Consider the following 22,057-nt stretch of genomic DNA (forward strand, 5'->3'; position numbering starts at 1 on the left):
ACAGTCCCTAGACTGCAGGAGGGCTGCTTTCTGACTTGTGTGAAAGACTGGCAGGGACAGGAGTCCTATTACAGGCAAGTAGCCTCTTTGTGATGTGGGACTGCAATACAGATAAGCTCTCTGCTCCATCTCAGGCTGTTCACAATTTTTCTCCACTCCTGCTCTCTCTGGGCTAGTGTACGCCAAAATCGCAATAGCAATCAATTGGTAGAAATTTGCGAGTGCGATTTTGTGCAGCAATTTTCAGTGCGATTTTTGAATGAATTGCTCCAAAAAATGCTACATGCAGCATGTTTGTGATTTTTAAAGAACCACAATGCTGCTGTGGGAGCACCCTCAAAGGGTACCATTAGCCAAGCGCTTTTCAAATCGCTCTTGGTGTGCACCAGCCCTCCCTCATTCACCTTTGTTTCCCTCTTCCCCTAGTGCTGGCTGTGTCTTCTTGTGTCATACAGGAAAGCTAAATAAAAGTGCAATCCTGGTGAGGCAAATATCTTCTTCCCTCTCTTTCAGCTTTTCTCTCCCCACCGTTTCTCCCCTTCTCTGCATAAGGGCTCAGACACACTAGAAGCACTTTTCTGAGCGATTTTACAGCAATCGCGATTTACCATGATTTTAATTTAAGTCAATTTGAGGATTTTTTGAAAAGCTCTCAGAAAATCGCTTATAGTGTGTCTGAGCCCTTAGTATTTGTACGCTGTGGGTGAGTTGGGCGCGTCGGGAGCGCCAAATGATGGGCCTTTCTGCAGCCAATAAACTTCCCGGCGGCGGTAAATACTATTCCCCCTCCAAGTCGTCGCAACTCTGAGGGAGGTGTAATTTGGGGTATGGCGATCACCGGAGCCCCAAATTTCCCTTACATGCCCTGCGCAGCATATTATTGCTGCTATGGGGCTCCTGGTTTGGGTAACCGGTGCTGAGCACCGTGCACCAAAACCACCTGCTTTGCCTTCTCTCTCCTCTCTCCAATCTTGTTATTAGAAACCATAACCTAAAGCTGGCCATACATGCATCAATTGTTACTGACAGATTCTTTCACTATGATCAAATCATAATGGCTTTTCCACCTGTTAGTACTAAGTATGGATGTGGCCTATAGGGTTTCATACTATAGTAAAGTGGGTTGTGTGCAGGCAAAAGGAATGGATGTTGAAATGGGGGGGGGGGGGGGGTGCCAGGAAGGAGGTCAGTAAACATGTGGGGCCTGACAGAGGGAGATGGTGGCAAAGGGGAGGACGTAAGTGAGTGGGGGGAGGAATGAGCCTTGGGGAATTAAAGTGGCCATACATCTGTTGACATCTGGCTTCCTATCCTGGGGGATGACAGCTGGCTATATATACTGAGGGGTCATTTGGCTACCTATAGTGGGGGGGAGGTCACTTTGCTACCTATAGGTACAGACTAACCAGCAAGCTCATGGTGACCCAGAACTCATTGGAGTGTGTAAGGGACTACAATGGTCCTAAAAGCCCCCTTACTAAGATGTTAAGAAAAACAAAAAGTTTGCTTTCCTAAAACAGAAAAAAATTTGCGATAATTCAGGTTGGAGTGAGCTTGAGATGTCTCCCAGTGCAACACTGCTGAATATATGCAAATTAACCATTGTACCCTTAGAAGCTAAACACACCTCCAGAACCGCTGGAATGCAATGATGTGTCAGCTTGTTAATTTGTACAGAGCCATAATAATCCAACATGCATACAGACTGTTTCGGATTGTTTGATCCTCATCAGTGCATGGCATGGATTAATTTGGCTCTATGCAGTAGGGCTTGTAACACCGAGAGGCACAGACTAACCAGCAAGCTCATGGTGACCCAGAACTCATTGGAGTGTTTAAGGGACTACAATGGTCTCAAAAGCCCCCTTACTAAGATGTTAAGAAAAACAAAAGTTTGCTTTCTTAAAACAGAAAGAATTTGCGATAATTCAGGTTGGAGTGAGCTTGAGATGTCTCCCAGTGCAACACTGCTGAATACAGTATATGCAAATTAACCATTGTACCCTTAGAAGCTAAACACACCTCCAGAACCGCTGGAATGCAATGATGTGTCAGCTTGTTAATTTGTACTATATTGTACCATAATAATCCAACATGCATACAGACTGTTCCGGATTGTTTGATCCTCATCAGTGCATGGCATGGATTAATTTGGCTCTATGGAGTAGGGCTTGTAAATCCGAGAGGTACTTTGCTACCTATACTGGGGGAACATCTGGCTACCTTTACTGGGGAGTTGCCTACCTATCTATTCTGGGGGGACATCTGGCTACTACCTATAGTAGCGGGACATCCAACTACCTATACTGCAGGGACATCCTGTCACCCAGGGGCGTAGCAATAGGGGGTGCAGCGGTAGCGACCGCATCAGGGCCCTTGGGTCAGAGGGGCCCCGAAGGGCCCTCCCTCAACTACAGTATTAGCTCTCTATTGGTCCTGTGCTCATAATAATCACTTCTATAGATACTTTGAATAGTGGTAATCATTAACAAACTGTCCCCCATCCCCTTCTTGCACCTCTGACACTGTAGTTGCCATTGGCAGGTTTTGGTGCGCCGTATCAATTGTTATGTATAGAGTGCCTGGGAGGCCCCATTGTAAAACTTGCATCGGGGCCCACAGCTCCTTAGCTACGCCACTGCTGTCACCTATGCTGGGGAAGGGAGGGGGCATCCTGTCAACAGGGTAGCTGAGGAGGGGGGACCTCAATTTATTGCTCTGCTTGGGGCCCTGTGTGGTCTTAATCCGGCTCTGAGTCCATTTACTCTTAGACACAAGTTTTGCCTTAAATGTTCTACTGGGAAGCAGAATTAGCTCTCACGATTTACGAAGAATGGTCTGCTATGTGGTTAAATGTGAGTAAAACATCTATTTCTGTTGTGCTTAAAGAATGAGGGGAATATATATAAAATAGTTTTTCTGTGGTATTTTGCTCCTGCTATACTGCAAGTGGTTTCCCTTTGTCTCCCTCTCTGCTGGAGGGAGTGCAGTGCGACTCCCAGGGTACTTAAGTTCACATTTTTTTTGTCTCTGCCCTAAAATTCAGGCCTACTCGCAGCAGGTTCTGCATTATATTAATTTCCAGACTGGTTTTCAACCTCACCAGCAAAGACTTTTCAACCACTCAGTTCATAGTTTATTTGTTAAAAACACTGCAAAGGCAGACTTAGGCCTTGTTCACAGTGCTCAGTTGTGTTGCAGAATAATTCTGCATGTCAATTCACTGCCCATACAACTCTATGGGGCTGTTCACAGTACTGTATTGTAACAGATCTCATTATTCTAAGGGCCTGCACACACTGCTGCCCTTTGCAATGCGTTTTTAAAATTGCATGCGATTTTAAAATCCCTTCATGAGAATAGAAAAAGTGCATCGCAGCAGTGTGTACAGGAATTAATTTTCATGATTTTTCAAAAGACCTTGTGATTAAAAAACGCATGCGATTTGAAAAGCGCAGCAGTGTGTACAGGCCATAACTCACTGCATACAGGCTTTGTATTCTTTGTATTCAAGTCTATGCCCAGTCTCTATTGCAGTTCACACTTATTATAACATGTGTGTTATGCAACAGACCACTGGGAACCTAGCCTTATCCTTCACTCTCTCTCTGAACTTTTGGCAGATCAATACTTTTTGCATGTACCCTCTTTCCCTGAAAATAAGACCTACCCTGAAAATAAGTCCTAACTGGAATTTTGAGCTTGCTTGAAATATAAGCCCTACCCCGAAAATAAGACCTAGCAGAAGTTAAAGTGGAAGAAGAAGCAGCCAGCAAGCGGGGATACGTCACTGCAGTGCTGATCGGGAACTGGTCCTGTCATCCCAGTACAGAGCAAGGTTATCAGCTGTGTGCAGGGATGACAGGGAAGATGCCTGATCAGTACAGTAGCATACCTTCAAATCAAGGAACAGCACAGTACAAAGAAACAAGAAAGTTCTGCTGAGAGACACTTCCTGATAGAAATACGACATCCCCTGAAAATAAGCGCTAGCACATCTTTTAGAGCAAAAATTAATATAAGGCTCTGTCTTATTTTTAGGGAAACAGTATTTCTGGGTCATGTGACTGACTATTCCAAACATAACCTCTCTGGAATAGCTTGATCAAATGAAAAAATTGTGTGGGTAGTGGCATATAAAAGCAAATTTGTAGAACACACAGTGCAAATATCCTCTACCTCCAGGCAGGTCCACACCTCACACCTGCAGCGGCAAACCCAGGATTGTCAAGGGGAGGATTCCTGAAAGGTCTCCCACAGCCACGCACAATATAGTATAATAATATGGTAGGACATCATGCTGGGTACACATAATGCAATTTCCCGTCAGACTGACAGGATCTGACAATTATTTCCTAAATGTCCGATCTGCTCCCGATCAACATTGGGATCGATCAGGAGCAGTTTGGATACCGATAATAATGAGGACAGCCGACATTGCTAATGAAGGGGAAAGTGAAGCATTCACACAGCGGGGCACAGGGCTGTGCTCATACCTGACTCTGTTAAGTTCCCCAGAGCTGCTCCATGCACTGTACACACATTGCTGCTCCATGCTCTGTACACACACTGCTGCTCCATGCTCTGTACACATGCTGCTGCTCCATGCTCTGTACACACACTGCTGCTTCATGCTCTGTACACACGCTGCTGCTACATTCAAAGCCAAATATAGCAGGGAAACAAAGGGGCCGGTGCTGTGAACTGCAGGATACCTACAGATATTCTGGCGTCTCAACTTGTGCCTGTCTCCAGACACTGCACCACCCTGGTCTGAGGGGGGGTTCTGGGCAGCTGTAATCCCAACCCTGCATTTGCCCATGCCCTGGTATACCACTCCAGGTAAAACCATGAGATATTAAAGTTAATGTATGTTTATTGTGAATTTAAAGAGTATTATACACAGGCCTGAGTTAATATGACTCTAAATTTGACTTTAGGACATATGATGATGACCAGGGGAGAAGACAGCCTTGTTATATTAAACAGTGCATGCTAAAATTGATAATAAATGTATACATACACATACCGAGTTTGCTCTGACTCCTGGTTACTCCGTTGAAGCATCTCATTCTCCTTTTTACAGTTCTTCATTTCCATTGCAGATAATGATCAAAGAACAAAAACACATTGAGCGTGAATTGTTAGGAATGGCAATCATTTTAGAACATAACTGATCCTACAAACCTATTCTGAAATTATTACAGATTGGGGTTGATTCACAGCATTCTTCTCAAGAGTTAACTGTTCTTTCACCTAATCTTTTTAAACCCTTTTATAATATAATAATACTGTATATAATAAAAACTAAGCGAACCCTTTGAACTCATATGGATTTCTGCACAAATTGGTCATAAAATGTGATCTGATCTTCATCTAAGTCACAATAGATAATCACAGTCAATACCACAATTCCTTGTGTGATCAGCACCCATGCAAAAATTGGAGGTGGAGTGCCGAAAACCAACTGTCCTTCAGTATCTCTCAGACAGCAGCACAGAGATGCACAAAAAAGGTCGGCACCTCTACAAAAAGCTCTTTTACGTATAAAACATAGCTCTTTATTTTACCTCATTAAAATGGTTCCATAAAAAAAGGTGTCAAAAAGGTGTAGGGTTGCTACCAGCGACAGCCTGCTGTTTCAGACCTCCTGGTCTTTCCTCAGGCTGGACAGCCCCACACTGAAGACACCACACATCACATACACCCTTTTATACACAAACCTTTCAGGTTGGACCAATCAGAGGATGAGCTTCCGAGAGGACCTGATGGGAGACTGTCAGTGTGAAACAGCAACCAATGAGAATCCTTGAGAATAAATACCAAGAAAAAAAAACACACACATCGCGGCACTTCATGTCAAAATGATCCTGCTGCACAAAAAATTAGTGCCGGAGAAGATCCTGGCTCACAATACCTGACAAATCAGGAACCAAAGCCACTGAATCACTGTTGACCACTCTGGGAAGAAAATAGATAAAATGATTCTTTAGTCTGCAGTTGTAAATTTTTATGCAGTTGCTATTTTTTTGTGCAGCAGGATCATTTTGACATGAAGTGCTGCGATGTGTGTTTTTTTTCTTGGTATTCATTCTCAAGGATTCTCATTGGTTGCTGTTTCACACTGACAGTCTCCCATCAGGTCCTCTCGGAAGCTCATCCTCTGATTGGTCCAACCTGAAAGGTTTGTGTATAAAAGGGTGAGGAAAGACCAGGAGGTCTGAAACAGCAGGCTGTCGCTGGTAGCAGCCCTACGCTGTTTGACACCCTTTTTTTGTGGAACCTTTTGAATGAGATAAAATAAAGAGCTATGTTTAATACGTAAAAGAGCTTTTTGTGGAGGTGCCAACCTTTTTTGTGGATCTCTAAACTAATACCACATACATAATTAAATGTTTCCATGTTTTTATTGAACATACCATGTAAATATTCACAGTGCAGGTGGAAAAGGTATGTGAACCCTTGGATTGACTAACTGGTTGAACCTCCTTTGGCAGCAATAACAATCACAGTTGGGATGAGGTTTTTGATGTTGGTGTACCGTGCCTTGTTTTCTCCACACATATGGCCTCAATTCACCAGAGGAGAGTAAGTAAGAGATAAAAGATCGGTATTTTATCTCATGCGGTATTTTAACACTCTGTTTGCAATTCACCACTGATACGAGGATAGAGAGAGGAGTGTTTGGTAGCAGGCGATAATAGAGCAATAATGGAGCAATATGGATGTGAAAAACAAGCGATAAATGGTCGGTAGTTATGCGGCGTTAATGATTTGCATGCAATACTTTGCCTCTCTGGATGCTGGAAGTAAAGGATTGTGGGTAGGAGGAGGAGGTTATTACCAGCACGTGACCGCAGAGGGTTTCCCTCCCTGTTTTTTGACCCTCTCCTTCCTTTACAAATCCCTCCCTCCGTTCTGCATATTAAGCAATATTAAGCATTTACAATATTAAGTGGATGGGTGAAACGGAGGAGGTATTTGGATACATTTTCACACTCCCTCCCGATGAAAAATGTATCCAAATTCCTCCTTCATTTTGCCCATCCACTTAATATTGTAAATGCTTAATATTGCTTAATATTGTAAATGGGCTGCTCTCTATTGCCTGATATGTGTACAGTATAAGCTGTTACTGTGTGCTGCTAGTAAACTAGCTGCAGAGTGAGCTGCAGCAGCTGTGCGAAAAACCACATAACGCCAGGTACATGCAGGAGATAAATAGATCTAAAAGAACAAATGGTTACACCCCCCATTTTTTCCCTGGTGAATTGTGATTTTGAGAAAAAATAACGAACAACTATCGCCTATTTATCGCACATTTATCTCACGAATTTCGCCTGAATTTCTACCTGTCGGTATTTCACCCTATACTTCTGGAGAATTGCTATTTTGAGATATCACAGGAGGTAAATTACCTCCCATGCGATAAATAGGTCGGTAACCTCTGGTGAATTGAGGCCATAGTGTTGTGTGTTTGTTCCAAAAAACTCAACTTTGGTTTCATCTGTCCACAGAATATTTTGCCAGTACTGCTGTGGAACATCCAGGTGCTCTTTTGCAAACTTTAAATGTGCAGCAATTTTTTTGGGGGGACAGCAGTGGCTTCCTCTGTGGTGTCCTCCCAAGAACTCCATTCTTATTTAGTGTTTTACGTATCATAGATTCGCTAACAGGGATGTTAGCATATGTCAAAGACTTTTGTAAGTCTTGAGCTGACACTCTAGGATTCTTCTTCACCTCATTGAGCATTCTGCGCTGTGTGCTTGCAGTCATCTTTACAGGACGACCACTCCTAGGGAGAGTAGCAACAGTGCTGAACTTTCTCCATTTATAAACGATTTGCCTTACTGTGGACTGGACTGATGAAGAGCTAGGCTTTTAGAAATACTTTTATAACCCTTTCCAGCTTTATGCAAGTCAACAATTCTTAATCATAGGTCTTCTGAGAGCTCTTTTGTGCGAGGCAACATTCACATCAGGCAATGCTTCTTGGGAAAAGCAAACCCAACACTAGTGTGTGTTTTTATAGGGCAGGTCAGCTGTAACCAACATCTCCAATCTCATCTCATTGATTGGACTTCAGCTGGCTAACACCTCACTCCAATTAGCTCTTGGAGATGTCATTCGTCTAGGGGTTCACATACCTTTTCCACCTGCACTGTGAATGTTTACATGGTGTGTTCAATAAAAACATGGAAACATTTAAATATGTGTGTGGTATTAGTTTAAGGCAGACTGTGATTGTCTATTGTTGTGACTTAGATGAAGATCAGATCACATCAGATCACATTTTATGACCAATTTGTGCAGAAATCCATATAATTCCAAACGGTTCACATACTTTTTACTTCTACTGTACAAACCTGGGGCTTCCTCCAGCCCCCTCCAGTCTGATCACTCCCATGCTGTCCTCTTCTGCCTCTCTGTTCGCCTTCAACTGGCTCTGTAAAATTCTTCAGTCGGCACAGGCACAGACAGTCTGGCCAGTCTCGCTTCCATCGCTGGGAGGGTTCTGTACCTGCGCAGGCACGATGGGAGTGCGCGCACCGGACCGGAGGACTTTCCAGGGCCAATTGCGGGCGAATGGAGAGGCAGAAGAGGACAGTGTTGGAACAATCAGGCTGGAGGGGTCTTGAGGAAGCCCCAAGTATGCATATTTTATTTGTAATCCCCCATCTCAGAGGTGGCCTTTGGGGGGGCGAGTGGGGCAATCACAATAGGCCCTATGCCTAAAGGGAGCCTCACACCTCACCAGCCGCACATGGTCCAATAAAAGCACCTCTCTCTAAGTTCCCCGTCAGCTCAGACTCAGGTACAGACGCTAATCTGGCGGCCTGTGTTCGGGAGCGCTCTGCGCATGATGTCACTATCGATATAAGGACGCATGCCCACCGACGGGTCAGCACCTGTGCATACCAACATCACAGAGTCGACCATGAACTTTGAAAGGAAGAGCGGCGAGCTTCAGCTTCCTGAGAGGGAGCCCTGGGGGGGGGGGGGGTTTGTGTGGCTGTGGACAGTACTGGAGCCTTGAGCTGGACAGGAACCTTGGGGTGAAGGGACAGAGGTCAGTGACCTTCCTCCAACCAAGAGCAGGCAGCAACAGTGACCCCGTGATCCCGAGGGAGGGTGCCTCTATTTGTGGAGAAGCAGCTGCACCCCATCCTGAGCTATGTGTTTGGTCAGGTAAGCGTTGCTCATGCTCATGGGAACAGCAGTGCTGTAGAACTGCATGTCCCAGCATTCGAGGAAAGGAGGGGTTTCTACGCATACCTGGAAATACAAAATAATTTCAGATGATTACGGTACATTGACATGGTACAAGGTGTACTCAAGTAAGTGTAGCTACCTAGTACACAATTCTGATTCTGATTCTGAAGTATTATCAGAGAATAAGCCTCCTGACTCTGTGATCAATGTGAGCCAATGAGATTGGCTCACAGTGATCACGGGGTCAGGAGCCAATGAAATCTCACGGAGCTCTTATGTCATACCGACAGCAGGGCGAGTGGGCTGCAGTGGGGGGAGAGGAGCACAAACAGCAATAGCAACGGAGGCGTGCGCTGCCGTTATTGAAATCCATGCCCTGGCAGGGATAACAGGTTCCAAACAGTGTAGAATTTAAGTAGGTTAAATTAGGCAGCACATGAACAGTCAGCTCTGTAAGATGATGTGTTGAAGAAGAAAACATTGGCAAGCATGAGAATGTGAACAACACCGAGGAACAGTTTGTGATTACTAAACAACTGGGTCAAAACATCTCCAAAATGCCAGTATGCAGCTGTTATTACTTAAACAAAGTAGTCCAAGGAAAGGCAAGCAGTATGTTTGACAGGGACGTGGGCTGCCAAGGCTCACTGATGAATGTAGGGAGTGAAGGCTAGTCTGTCTGGTAAACTACTAAATAACTACTGTAGTAGAAAGTTTTGAAAAACATAATGCTGGCCATAAATGGTAGGTGTCAGGACACATACCACGTGGAGCTACCAAGTAGAAATATAAGGTGGTGGCCTGATCTGAATCATATTTCCTTTGGCTTCTGTATTTCCAAGATCTTAATCTGGTTGAACATCTGTAGCAGTTGCCAGAAAAACAGGTCTGACCCATGAAAGATCCATCACATATTTTACAGAATTTAAAGGATTTGCTTGTAACATTTGTGCCAGATACCACAGGACACTTTCAGAGGTCTTGTGAAGTCCATGACTCAACAGGTAAGAGCTTTAGTGCCATAAGTGGGACCTACACAATATTAGATAAGAAGTGGTTTTACTGTTGCATATAGCTTATGGGCGACCTATAGACTACATATTTACCATTAATTCTTCCTGCTGTGTCTGGTTCTTCTCTTTAGCAATACGGAGCTCTGCTTCAAGTGCTTGTATGTTCTCAGCTTGTATTTCTTTTTCATCCTAAGAAAGGAAGAGACACATTTATTTTACATAATTTCCTTTGAAATGACCAAGATAATTAAGTGTATAATGAATAAAACAGGCTAAAAAGACGGAATATGCTTAAAGGGAACCCAATGGTGAGAGGCATATGGAGGCTGGCATATTTATTTCCTTGTAAAAAATGCCAGTTGCCTGTCAGCTGTAACGATTGCGGAATTGTTTCCGTGGTCAGCGCACAGGATGCGCGCTGACACAGCGGAAATCCTCCACAAGCGTGTAATAGATAGAACCCAGCTTGGGTGCGATGCACCTGTAGAGGGCAATTTCCACCGGCAGATGGAGCTGTGGAGTGCAGGCGAGCACAGCCTCTGCACGGCCACAGATGTCAGATGGGAATTGTACGAGTTGAAGCAGTGCAGGGCTGGATAGCCCTTAAAGAGAAAGAGCACAGGGACAGAATGAATTTGTGCTCACCAATCTAGTCGCCACCCAGCGACGGTGAACACACATCAGCAGAAACAAAGTAAGAACGCAATCGCAAAGACTGGCGATTGCCAACAGACACAAGACCGAGCAGGACAGGGCATGAGAATAGCAAAAGGCACAGCAAACAACAATCAGTACATTAAGGAAAATAACAAATGCTAGCTAAATGCGAAAACAGTGGACGCGTTTAAGACACGATCATCGCGCGTTAGGCGCCCAGTGATAAGCGTGCCACCCTGACTAATCAATGAACACAAACACGAAATAGAGAACGCGAACGCTTGCTAAACGGTTACCTCACCGAGCCTACAGCAAGCATTCGTACCAGACAAGACAGAGAGAAGGAGTAGCCAGCAGCAACCGCAGCTCTGGCCTACACTCCCAGACAGAACACAGCAGGAACCACCGCTGCTATCGCTAGCGCAGATGCGATCCAAACAGACAGACAGATGGGGCTAGCAGTAGCAACCGCTGCTCTGGCTAGCACCCCTAAGGCAGAATACAGAAGGAGGCACTGCCACTACCACTAGGGCGAGTGCGATCCAGACAGATGGAGCAGCCAGTAGCAACCGCAGCTCTGGCCTACACTCCCAGACAGACAGAATACAGAAGGAGGCACTGCCACTACCACTAGGGCGAGTGCGATCCAAACAGATGGAGCAGCCAGTAGCAACCGCAGCTCTAGTCTACACTCCCAGACAGACAGAATGATTTCCTGACGACCGCCGCTGGCGACAGGACAATCGCAACAGAGAGACAGTACAGGGCAAACAGATAATACAACCTGACTGCAGTAGAAGGGCTGCCTAGTGCAGTCCCAAGGAATTACTCTTTAGCAAACATCTTTAGCAAACAAGCAAGGCTGACACTCCAGGTGAGTTAGCAGGAACAAACCATTATGACCAGCAAGGGATTCTGGGAGATCATGGTATTTATACTGCAAGCCTTCAAAGGAGGCAGCTAGGCAATTTGCATGACAAGTGTATGCAAATTCCGCAGCAGAGCAACTCTGAAACTTGATAAGCGAAGACAGGTCTCTTTTCCAGAGACCTGCAGCCCTCAGACCTAAGGAATGGACAAACAGCTGTCTGCCCGTGCAGACAGCTGAGCAGATCATTGCATCAGTCCTGTTAATCTTCCAGCATAGGTAGTGTCTGAGTAAAAACCCTGAAACAAGTACAGTATAGGGCAAATCCAGTAAAATCTGAGTCAGCTAAGTCAGAGTACCTGATCTGCTGCATGCTTGTTCAGGGTCTATGGCTAAAAGTATTAGAGACACAGGATCAGAAGGACTGGCAGGCAACTAGTATTGCTTAAAAGGAATTAAATATGGAAGCCGCCATATCCCTCTCACCTTGGATTGCCTTTAACCTCCTTGCCGGTCTAATTCCGCCGGCAAGGAGGCAGCGCAGCACTTTTTTTTTTTTTTTTTAAGTGCTAGCTGCGTGTAAGAAAAAAAAATTATGCAAATCGGCCCAGCGGGGTCTGAAAATCCTCCTGCGCAGGTTACCCCGAGCTGAGCTCGGGATAACCGGCAAGGAGGTTAAATATTAAGAATGACCACATGAATAGACTGATTCAACAATTTTAAACTGTAAACTTATTTAATTGCAGTTGTTATCATTTAAATACCATTATTTAATTAAAAAAGGATTGCCTGAAAATCTTCATCTGATTGAATGAATTAACCAAAGCTTTAATTCTGTTACAATTATTTTAAGATGACAACCTTAAAGTGGTCTGAAACGCCAACAAAACATTCAATAAAAATGTGTTTTCCTACTTTTTATTACTCATACAGTTATCATATTTGCTTTTGTGCATAAGTAATATTGTATGTTTAGAAATTACAAGTTACCAAAGTGTAGTTTATCGTGCCCTAAAAGCTGTCATTGCATTTTATTCAAACTGCTTTTTATTATATATTAACATCTTGTAATGGGCTATTCTGAACAGTGTTTGTGCGAAGCACAGAGAGCTTCACAGAGAGCTCCTTTTCACTTGTTACACTGTGTTTACACACATTGTAACAACTATGGAATGTAAACAAAGATACTGTTATCTACAGTTTGGATGCGGATTTGAAGCTGAATAGCAGGACAAAGTGCTTTTCCATTTCAGTGATGTTCTGCAAAAAAAAATTCTGGGATAGTAGCTTTCAAGCCGTGAGGAATGTTTTAGAGCAAAGTAGAAATGCTGGCTTTCAGACTACTTTCATGTCCATTGGTTGCAACATTAATGCTAAGTTTTCATCACTGATAAAGTGATGAGTTTTGCAAACTATGTTGTTGTGCAGTTCAGCCCTATTAAAATTACGTCAATTATTAATCCACTGTGATGATTTGCTCAGCTGCCTGTGCAGGCAGGCAGCTTTTTGACCATTGTGTAGGTTTGCATGCTGCAGGACTCTGGAAAGAAGAGCTTCTGTCAGTTTTGCAGCTTGTGCTTGCAGAGGAATTTGCATACGTTGTCATGCAAATTGCCTGGCCACATTCATTGGAGTCATGTACTATAAGTACTATGTCTTTCCCACAATGCTTGGCTGTTCATAAGGAGTCTTCCTGTGAAACACTCTGGAGAGTGTCAGCCATGCTCTTGGTTTGAAGATCAGCTTAGAGTAATTCCTGGAAACTGTGCTAGGCAGATTCCCTAGTGCAGTTAGGATCGTTTATCTGTTTGTTTGTTCTGTTGCTGTTGTCCTGTCCCAGCGGTGGTCGACAGGAAATGGTTCTGATCTCTGTTCTTGGAGTATAGCTGGTGCAGCGGTTGCTACCAGCTATCTCTTCTGTTCTGTCTCCTGGGATCGCGCTAGCCGCTTTTCGCTAGCGCTGTGGATCCTTCTGTTCTGTCTCCTGGGATCGCGCTAGCCACTTTTCGCTAGCGCTGTGGATCCTTCTGTTCTGTCTCCTGGGATCGCGCTAGCCACTTTTCGCTAGTGCTGTGGATCCTTCTGTTCTGCTACTCTGTACCTGGATCGCACTCGCTTCTCGCTAGTGCTGTGGATCCTATCTCTCGCTTGTCCCTGTTTTCATGTGTCTGTCTTGTCTGCTACGGACGCTTGCTGGAGGCTCGGTGAGGTAACCATTAAGCAAGCGTTCGCGTCCTCTGTTTCATGTTTGTCTGTCGATGGTTAGTTAGGCGTGCTTGTCTCTATTGTGCTTATCACGTGGAGATCGCGCATAACCGCGTGCACTGTTGCGAATGAGTGCGGTGTTCGCGGTTAGTTAGCGTTTGTTATTTTCCGTATCTCCTCATTGTATGATTTGCTGTGCCTTTGCTACTCTCGTGCTCCGCCTTGCTGTAGCCTTGTGTCACGTCTGGTGATCGCACCTCTCGCGATCGCGTTCCTGCTTCGTGTCTGCTGTGGTGTGTGCACAGCCGCGGGTTGGCGACTAGTTTTATGCACACACACACACAATCTGTCTCTGTGCTCACTCTCAATCGCTTCTCTTGTGATTGCGGTTCTTCCCTTCGTACAATCCCTGTCTGGCGTGTGTGGTAGGGCAGAGGAGCTGTTCCTCTGCACTCCACAGCTCCACCTGCCGACAGGAATTTCCCTCTGCAGGTGCATTGCACCCACTGCTGGGTTCCTGCAAATTTATACGCTTGTGGAGGAAATCCGCCGTGTCAGCGCACGTCTGGTGCGCTGACCACGGAGACGATTCCACATTCGTTACATCCACCCACTTTGTTGTGCAGTCCATACCTATAAAGATGTATTAAAATTATTAAAAACAATGGGCAATTTTTCTTTTAAAATTATGGCAATCATTAATCCGCCCACTTTGTTGTGTAGTCCATCCCTTTAAAAAATGTATCCAAATACATAAAAATAATGGGTAATTATTTATTTTTCAGTACTGTAAGCGGAGAAACGGACATTGGGAGCAGGAGCCATGCTAAAGCACACAGACCAGCGTGAGTGAGAAGAAAGGACGCCCCAGTGCTGGATTAGTGAGTGACGACTTCTGCTGCAGTAATCTGCTTTTTACTTGCACCCTGGGGGAAGGAGAAAGGCGCCCCCCCCCCCTTTAGATAGTGGTGTGTGGGAGGGGGGATCAATGTAGCTGGCTGCTTTAGTGCTGTAGGGAGGGGGGAAGAGAGAGGCACCACTCCGTTCAGGCTATAAGTTAAAAACTAGCACAGTGGTGTAGTGGATAGCACTCTTACCTTTCAGCACTGGGTCCCCAGTTCAAATCCCAGCTAGGGCACTATCTGCACAGAGTCAGGTATGGTCGTAGTCAGCCAACTTCGCTACGCTGGAAATACGCATAGTTTTACGCAATTACGCTTCGCCAAACTACGGCTTCGAAAACAAATATTCGCTTCGTATGCATTTTGTAGAATACGCGTTAAAATACGCAATTACGCGTAGTGCGAAGCGTAGTGTATGCAGATACTTATGCCCGTATGCAGAAAATTGTACGCATTAATTTCTTTATAACTGCATATACTGGGAACCCTTCTATGCGTACATTACCTTTCCAATGCGTACATTTGTATGCATACAATCGCATGCGGAAAATTAGACGCGAGTAACGCATTCGTAGTTCACTACGCAATACACATGTTAACTACGCATAGTGGGCGTAAGCTATGCGTAGCGGTACTTCGCTACGCGTAAATTCGTAAGTGTAGTTTTGAAACGTCACCTATGAACTACGATGCGTAGATGCGAACTACGATGCGTAAATTTGCACTGGCGTAGTTTCTGCTCATCCCTGCACAGAGTTTGTATGTTCTCCTTGTTTCTGCATGGGTTTCCTCAAGGCACCTCCCACTCCTCCCACATCCCAAAAACATATAGATAAGTTAATTAGCTTCCCCCCTAAATTGGCCCTAGACTATGATGGAAATATCACTATGGTAAGAGTTAGATTGTGAGGCCCTCTGACTATGACAATATACTGTGTAAAAGTGCTGCTGAGGATGTCAGTGCTGTGTAAACACTAAGTAATAATAGTGACTATAATAATATTTAAGATGTAACTCCATCTTGTTAGCAGTTCTGATATTGTTCAGCAGGCTAGTGAAATCATCAGTCATGTTCTACTGTAACGTTAGCCATATATGGGTTGCTAATATGACAAGGGATTGATCACTGATAGGTTAGGATTGATTGATTCTACCACTTTGTCCCATTTAACTTGATCAGATTTCAGCAGAAACCTGGTTAAGAGTGAATTGAACCACTCACACTGTACTCCTCAATGCAATACACGTCTGTGGGTGCCCACCACTCCTCCCCCACCCACGCAACAGAGATTTTTCAACTTGTCCAAACACCCTTTAGATCAATACAATTTCTGATATCACTCAAAAGCTGATTGACTGGGCATTTTGGGGCAGCAGATTTGATCAAGGGATTAAATTTGCCAGAAAAATCAGTACATCTATAGCGACCTGTCTCTTTTTAATTCAATAATAAAGTGAAATAAAAATAAATAAGCCTGTAACATTGTTGAGGGCCTCTTCGCAAAGAACAGTTCTAATTCTGTTTTATGTGTATATGTGTCATCCACAAAAATGTTATGGCAGGTATTGCTAAAAAGTTTTTTGTAAGAATCAGTAATTTAATATTTTTCAATAAAGAAGTACAGTTGTGTGGCATATACTGGTTGGTGCTTTTGTTCTTTTTTTAGGCCTTGTCTTATTACCAGTGCCAGCACCTGTAGTGGCTGATCAACAATTTACCAATAGACAGCTTATAGTTTTTTGTTAGCTTCCTTAACCATTTCAACCCACGGGGATTTTTCACCTTATGCAACAGAGCAATTTTCACCTCTCGTTTATTCGCTAATAACTTTATCACTAATAATCACAATGAATTGGTCTATATCTTGTTTTTTCCGCCACTAGTAAGGGTTTCTTTGGGTGGTACATTTGGCTAAGAATTATTTTTTTTCTAAATGCATTTTAACAGGAAAAGTAAGAAAAAAATTGAAAAAATTCATTATTTCTCAGTTTTCAGCCATTATAGCTTTAAAATAATACATGCTACCATAATTAAAACCTATGCATTTTATTTGCCCATTTGTCTCGGTTATTATACCTAAATTTTGTCCCTATCACAATGTATGGCGCCAATATTTTATTTGGAAATAAAGGTGCATTTTTTCAGTTTTGCGTCCCTCACTATGTATTTACAAGCTTATAATTTTAAAAAAATTGTCGTAATACACACTCTTCACATGACATTTAAAAAATTCAGACCCTTAGGTAACTATTTGTGTTTTTGTGTTGTTTTTTTATTGTAATTTTTTTTTTCATGAAAAATTTTATTTGGGTAATTTTTGGTGTGGGAAATAAACAGTTCATTTTAAATGTCAGACCCCGTTCACACTGCACGCATTTCCATCCACGTTTTGGGAACACGTGCAGAAGGCTGACACGCATGGCATAGAGTGCACTGTCTGATGTTTATACTGCATGCGTTCCAGACCAGTGCGGTCCAGGAACGCATGCTGCACGCATTTTTTCCGGAAACGCGCGGCTGACCCATTCACTTCAGTGAATGGGATCAGCCACGCAATGCATACAAATGCGGATAGCGTGCGTTCGTATGTGTTGCGTTCCGAACGCACGGTCTAATAATGTGTGTTTATTGTACTAAAAAATGTATTTGTAGTTGTAAATGTAAAATGTAGTTTTACTATTTGGCCACAAGATGGCCACAGTGAGTTTGGTTTTTTTTCCAGTCCTCGTAGCTTCCCAGAAGCATATAGAGGACGGAAACTTTTTTCTTTCAGAAAGACCGCGGCCTCTGATGAGAAGCCGTCGGTTTTTCTGCTGGGGACTTGGATCAATTAATGGGAACCATGTTCCCATTGATTGATTCTTGGGCTACTGGCGGGTGGCACGGGGGCGCACACGATTGCGCCGAAGCCAGGTGGCATAAATGGTTAATGCATATGTGCCAGTCTTAATGTTTGTTTTTCACCGTATGTGTTTGCATTATGTATTTGCGCTATTGACTGATGCCAAAGTGTACCACAAATAATTCCGGTACGATAACTGTTGCACTTAGCAAATAAAGCTGATTCTGAATAAAAAAGAATGATAAAACAGTTACATAGTTATTTGGGTTGAAAAAAGACATACGTCCATCGAGTTCAACCAGAAAACCAAGCCTGCTCAACCAGCCTGCTCCCTCACATATCCGTGTTGATCCAGAGGAAGGCGAGAAACCCTTACAAGGATTGGTCCTACTAGTCCCAAAAGGGAAAAAATTCCTTCCCGACTCCAGATGGCAATCAGATAAAATCCCTGGATCAACACTACTGGGCATTACCCAGTAATTATAGCCATGGATGTCTTTCAACGTGAAGAAAGCATCTAAGCCACCTTTAAATGCAGATATAGAATTTGCCATAACTACTTCCTGTGGCAATGCATTCCACATCTTAATCACTCTTACTGTAAAGAACCTTTTCCTAAATAAATGGCTAAAACATTTTTCCTCCATGCGCAGATCATGTCCTCTAGTCCTTTGTGAAGGCCTAGGGACAAAAAGCTCATCCGCCAAGCTTTTATATTGCCCTCTGATGTATTTTTACATGTTAATCAGATTCCCTCTGAGGCATCTTTTCTCTGGACTAAATAAACCCAGTTTATCTAACCTTTCTTGGTAAGTGAGACCTTCCATCCCACGTATTAATTTTGTTGCTCGTCTCTGCACATGCTATAAAACTGCAAAATCTTTCCTGTAATGTGGTGCCCAGAACTGAAGTTCATATTCCAGATGTGGCCTTACTAGAGAGTTAAACAGGGGCAATATTATGCTACCATCTCAAGTTTTTATTTCCCTTTTAATGCATACCAAAATGTTATTAGCATTAGCTGCAGCGGCTTGGCATTGAATACGATTATTTAACTTGTTGTCGATGAGTACTTCTATGTCCTTCTCCAATTTTGATGTCCCCATCTGTATCCCGTTTATTTTGTATGGTGCTAGACCATTGGTATGACCAAAATGCATGACTTTACATTTTTCAATATTGAATTTCATCTGCCATGTATGTGCCCATATAGCCATCCTATCCAGATCCTGTTGCAATATGTCCCTATCTTCCTGAGAGTTGATGATTCTGCACAATTTTGTATCATCTGCAAAAATAGCAAGATTGCTTTCTAGTGCTCAATTAAGACCAAAATAATCCCCCTAACAACCTGAGAAACAGTACTGTCAGGGTGCAACAATAAATCATTAAAACGAAAAAGAAGGGGATTGTATATGGGACTGGAATAGAGGCTTAGAGATCATAAAAGAGGCTCACATCCCACCTTGAGTTTAGACCCTCAGGAAACCAAGTCCCGAGTTTCCAAATCCAAGATGTCTCACTCTTCAAAACATTCCTCTGATAATACAATACAATAACATTTCTATAGCGCGTTTCTCCCATAGGACTCAAAGCGCTTAGGCTCTCTCAGATTCAGTAATTGGTAGTAGGATGAAGTATTCACACAACAAAAGTTATAATTCTACAAATGCCAAACTGAACAGGTGGGTTTTCAGTCTGGATTTAAACACAGCCAGGGATGGAGCTGTCCTGATCTGTTGAGGTAGGGAGTTCCAAAATGTAGGGGCAGCATGACAGAAGTCTCTGGGACCAAAAGTTTCCAAGTGGACTCTGGGTATGACTAGATTATTAGAACCTGTGGATCTGGGAATGCGGGGATTGCTACGCAGCTGCAACATATCTTTCATGTATCCAGGGCCCAGATTATTCAGGGTTTTAAATGTCAGTAGGCCGATCTTGAATAGGACCCTCCATTCTATAGGTAGCCAGTGAAGGGAGTGCAGGACTGGCGTTATGTGGCAGTGACGGGGTTGGTTGGTTAGCAGTCTGGCAGCAGTATTCTGTTTCAGCTGTAGGCGGTACAAGACCTTTTTTGGAAGGCCAGTGTAGAGAGCATTACAGTAGTCCAGTCGGGATGTGATGAAGGCATGAACTAAGGTTGGCAGATCTTCTGGGGGGATGAGGTGCTTGATTTTTGCAATGTTCTTCAGGTGAAAATAGGATGATTTCACCTCAGCAGAGATTTGAGTTCTGAAGTCTAAATTCCCATCAATTATAACTCCCAGGCTACGCACGTGATCAGAGCTGCGTAGATCCGTGCCTCCTATTCCCAGTGATGAAGACTGCAAGTTAAGTTGTTTTGTTATCATGCTCTGCCCTCCAATCAGAAGGACTTCAGTTTTGTCTGCATTTAGTTTCAGCCAGTTGTCATTAGAGATGGGCCGAACGGTTCGCTGGCGAACGGTTCCAGGCGAACTTCGGGTGATTCGCCTTCACCGGCGAAGGCGAACTTTCCCGGAAGTTTGATTCGCCCCATAATGCTCTATGAGGGTCAACTTTGACCCTCTGCATCACAGTCAGCAGGCGCATAGTAGCCAATCCGGCTATACTAAGCCCTGGAGCCCCCCCCTTATATAAGGCAGGCTCCGGCGGCCATTAGCCTCACTCGTGTGCCTGCTAGAGACAGAATAGGGACAGCTGCTGCAGACTTGTTCTCCTAGGGACAGATTAGTCAGGCTCTTGCCTTCTTAGCTTGCTTGGCTGAATCTTATTGCTATAATAGCGCACCAGAAAAGCTCTTTTCAGAGCTCATCCTGCTCGTGTGATCAATTTTTTTTCTGTGTTTGAAACTGACACTTGTGTTGTTTAGACAGCATTGCTAATTCATACTGTGTGTCCCACTGCCAGCAGCAGCACATTCAGTGACTACTACCTGTGTGTGTGAGACACTTGTGTTGCTTAGATAGCATTGCTAATTCATAATGTGTGTGTCCCACTGCCAGCAGCCCACCAGCATTCAGCAGCACATTCAGTGACACCTGTGTGTGTGACAGGGAGCTGCACATTGTACTACCTACCCAGTACTGCATTTACCTACAACTGGTACCTGTTGTGTTTAGTTAACCTACCTCATCACTGCATACATCTACGTTTGTGTTGAGTGAACCCACCTCGCTGCACATAACTACCTTTTGTGTTGAGTGAACTTGCGTCACTGCATATAACTACCTTTTAAGTTGAGTGAACTCACCTCACTGCATATCTACCTTTTCTGTAGAGTGAACTCACCTCACTGCATATAACTACATTTGTGTTAAGTGAACTCAGCTGACTGCATCTAACTACCTGTTGTGTTCAGTGAACTCACCTCACTGCATATATAACTACCTTTGGGTTGAGTGAACTCACCTCACTGCACATAGCTACCCTTTGTGTTCAGTGAACTCACCTCACTGCAAATATAACTACCTTTGGGTTGAGTGAACTCAGCTGACTGCATATAGCTACCTTTTGTGTTCAGTGAACTCACCTCACTGCATATATAACTACCTTTGTGTTGAGTGAACTCAGCTGACTGCACATAGCTACCTTTTGTGTTCATTGAATTCACCTCACTGCATATATAACTACCTTTGGGTTGAGTGAACTCATCTCACTGCATATACCTAGCTTCCCCCCGAGATGGACGAAATGGACAAACCAGGTAGAGGAAGAGGTAGAGGCAGACCCAGAGAAAGGCCACCTGGCACTGGCAGGTCTGTGCGAGGTGGTGTTGCTGTGATTTTGTGCGGATCTGGCCCAAAGTACAGTGCTCAGAAGAAGGCACGTGCCATCACTTCCCAAAATTGTGAGGATGTGCTTGAGTATTTAACACAGAACACCTCATCTCCCGCAGCCACCAGCGCTACAACAAGTGCAACATCCGCTGCATTTGACACTTCGCAGGAGTTATTTAGTAGTGGTGGTGAAATCACTGATTCACAGCCACTACTGCAACAACAAGAAGAAGGCGCAGGTACACCACCTCATACGTCTGAGTTAGGTGGCGATAGTATGGACGTAACGTGTGAGGAGGGGCATGATGAACCACCTGAACATCCAGTCGGGATGTGATGAAGGCATGAACTAAGGTTGGCAGATCTTCTGGGGGGATGAGGTGCTTGATTTTTGCAATGTTCTTCAGGTGAAAATAGGATGATTTCACCTCAGCAGAGATTTGAGTTCTGAAGTCTAAATTCCCATCAATTAGAACTCCCAGGCTACGCACGTGATCAGAGCTGCGTAGATCCGTGCCTCCTATTCCCAGTGATGAAGACTGCAAGTTAAGTTGTTTTGTTATCATGCTCTGCCCTCCAATCAGAAGGACTTCAGTTT

General features: G+C 44.0%; 1 protein-coding gene across 16 annotated transcripts in view; it reads right to left on the reverse strand.

Annotated features, from left to right (window-relative positions):
• CALCOCO2 (calcium binding and coiled-coil domain 2) overlaps nt 1-22,057 on the reverse strand; it is a 755,339-nt gene that overhangs the window by 110,756 nt on the left and 622,526 nt on the right. For all 16 annotated transcript variants that reach the window (XM_068263852.1, XM_068263854.1, XM_068263855.1 and 13 more), the window contains 2 exons: nt 10,320-10,415; nt 5,030-5,088 (listed from right to left, as the gene is read on the reverse strand). In XM_068263852.1, coding sequence (XP_068119953.1) covers nt 5,030-5,088; nt 10,320-10,415 — 155 coding nt within the window. The remainder of the gene's footprint in view (nt 1-5,029; nt 5,089-10,319; nt 10,416-22,057) is intronic.

The sequence above is a fragment of the Hyperolius riggenbachi genome, chromosome 12, assembly GCF_040937935.1.
Source record: "Hyperolius riggenbachi isolate aHypRig1 chromosome 12, aHypRig1.pri, whole genome shotgun sequence".
NCBI lineage: Eukaryota > Metazoa > Chordata > Amphibia > Anura > Hyperoliidae > Hyperolius > Hyperolius riggenbachi.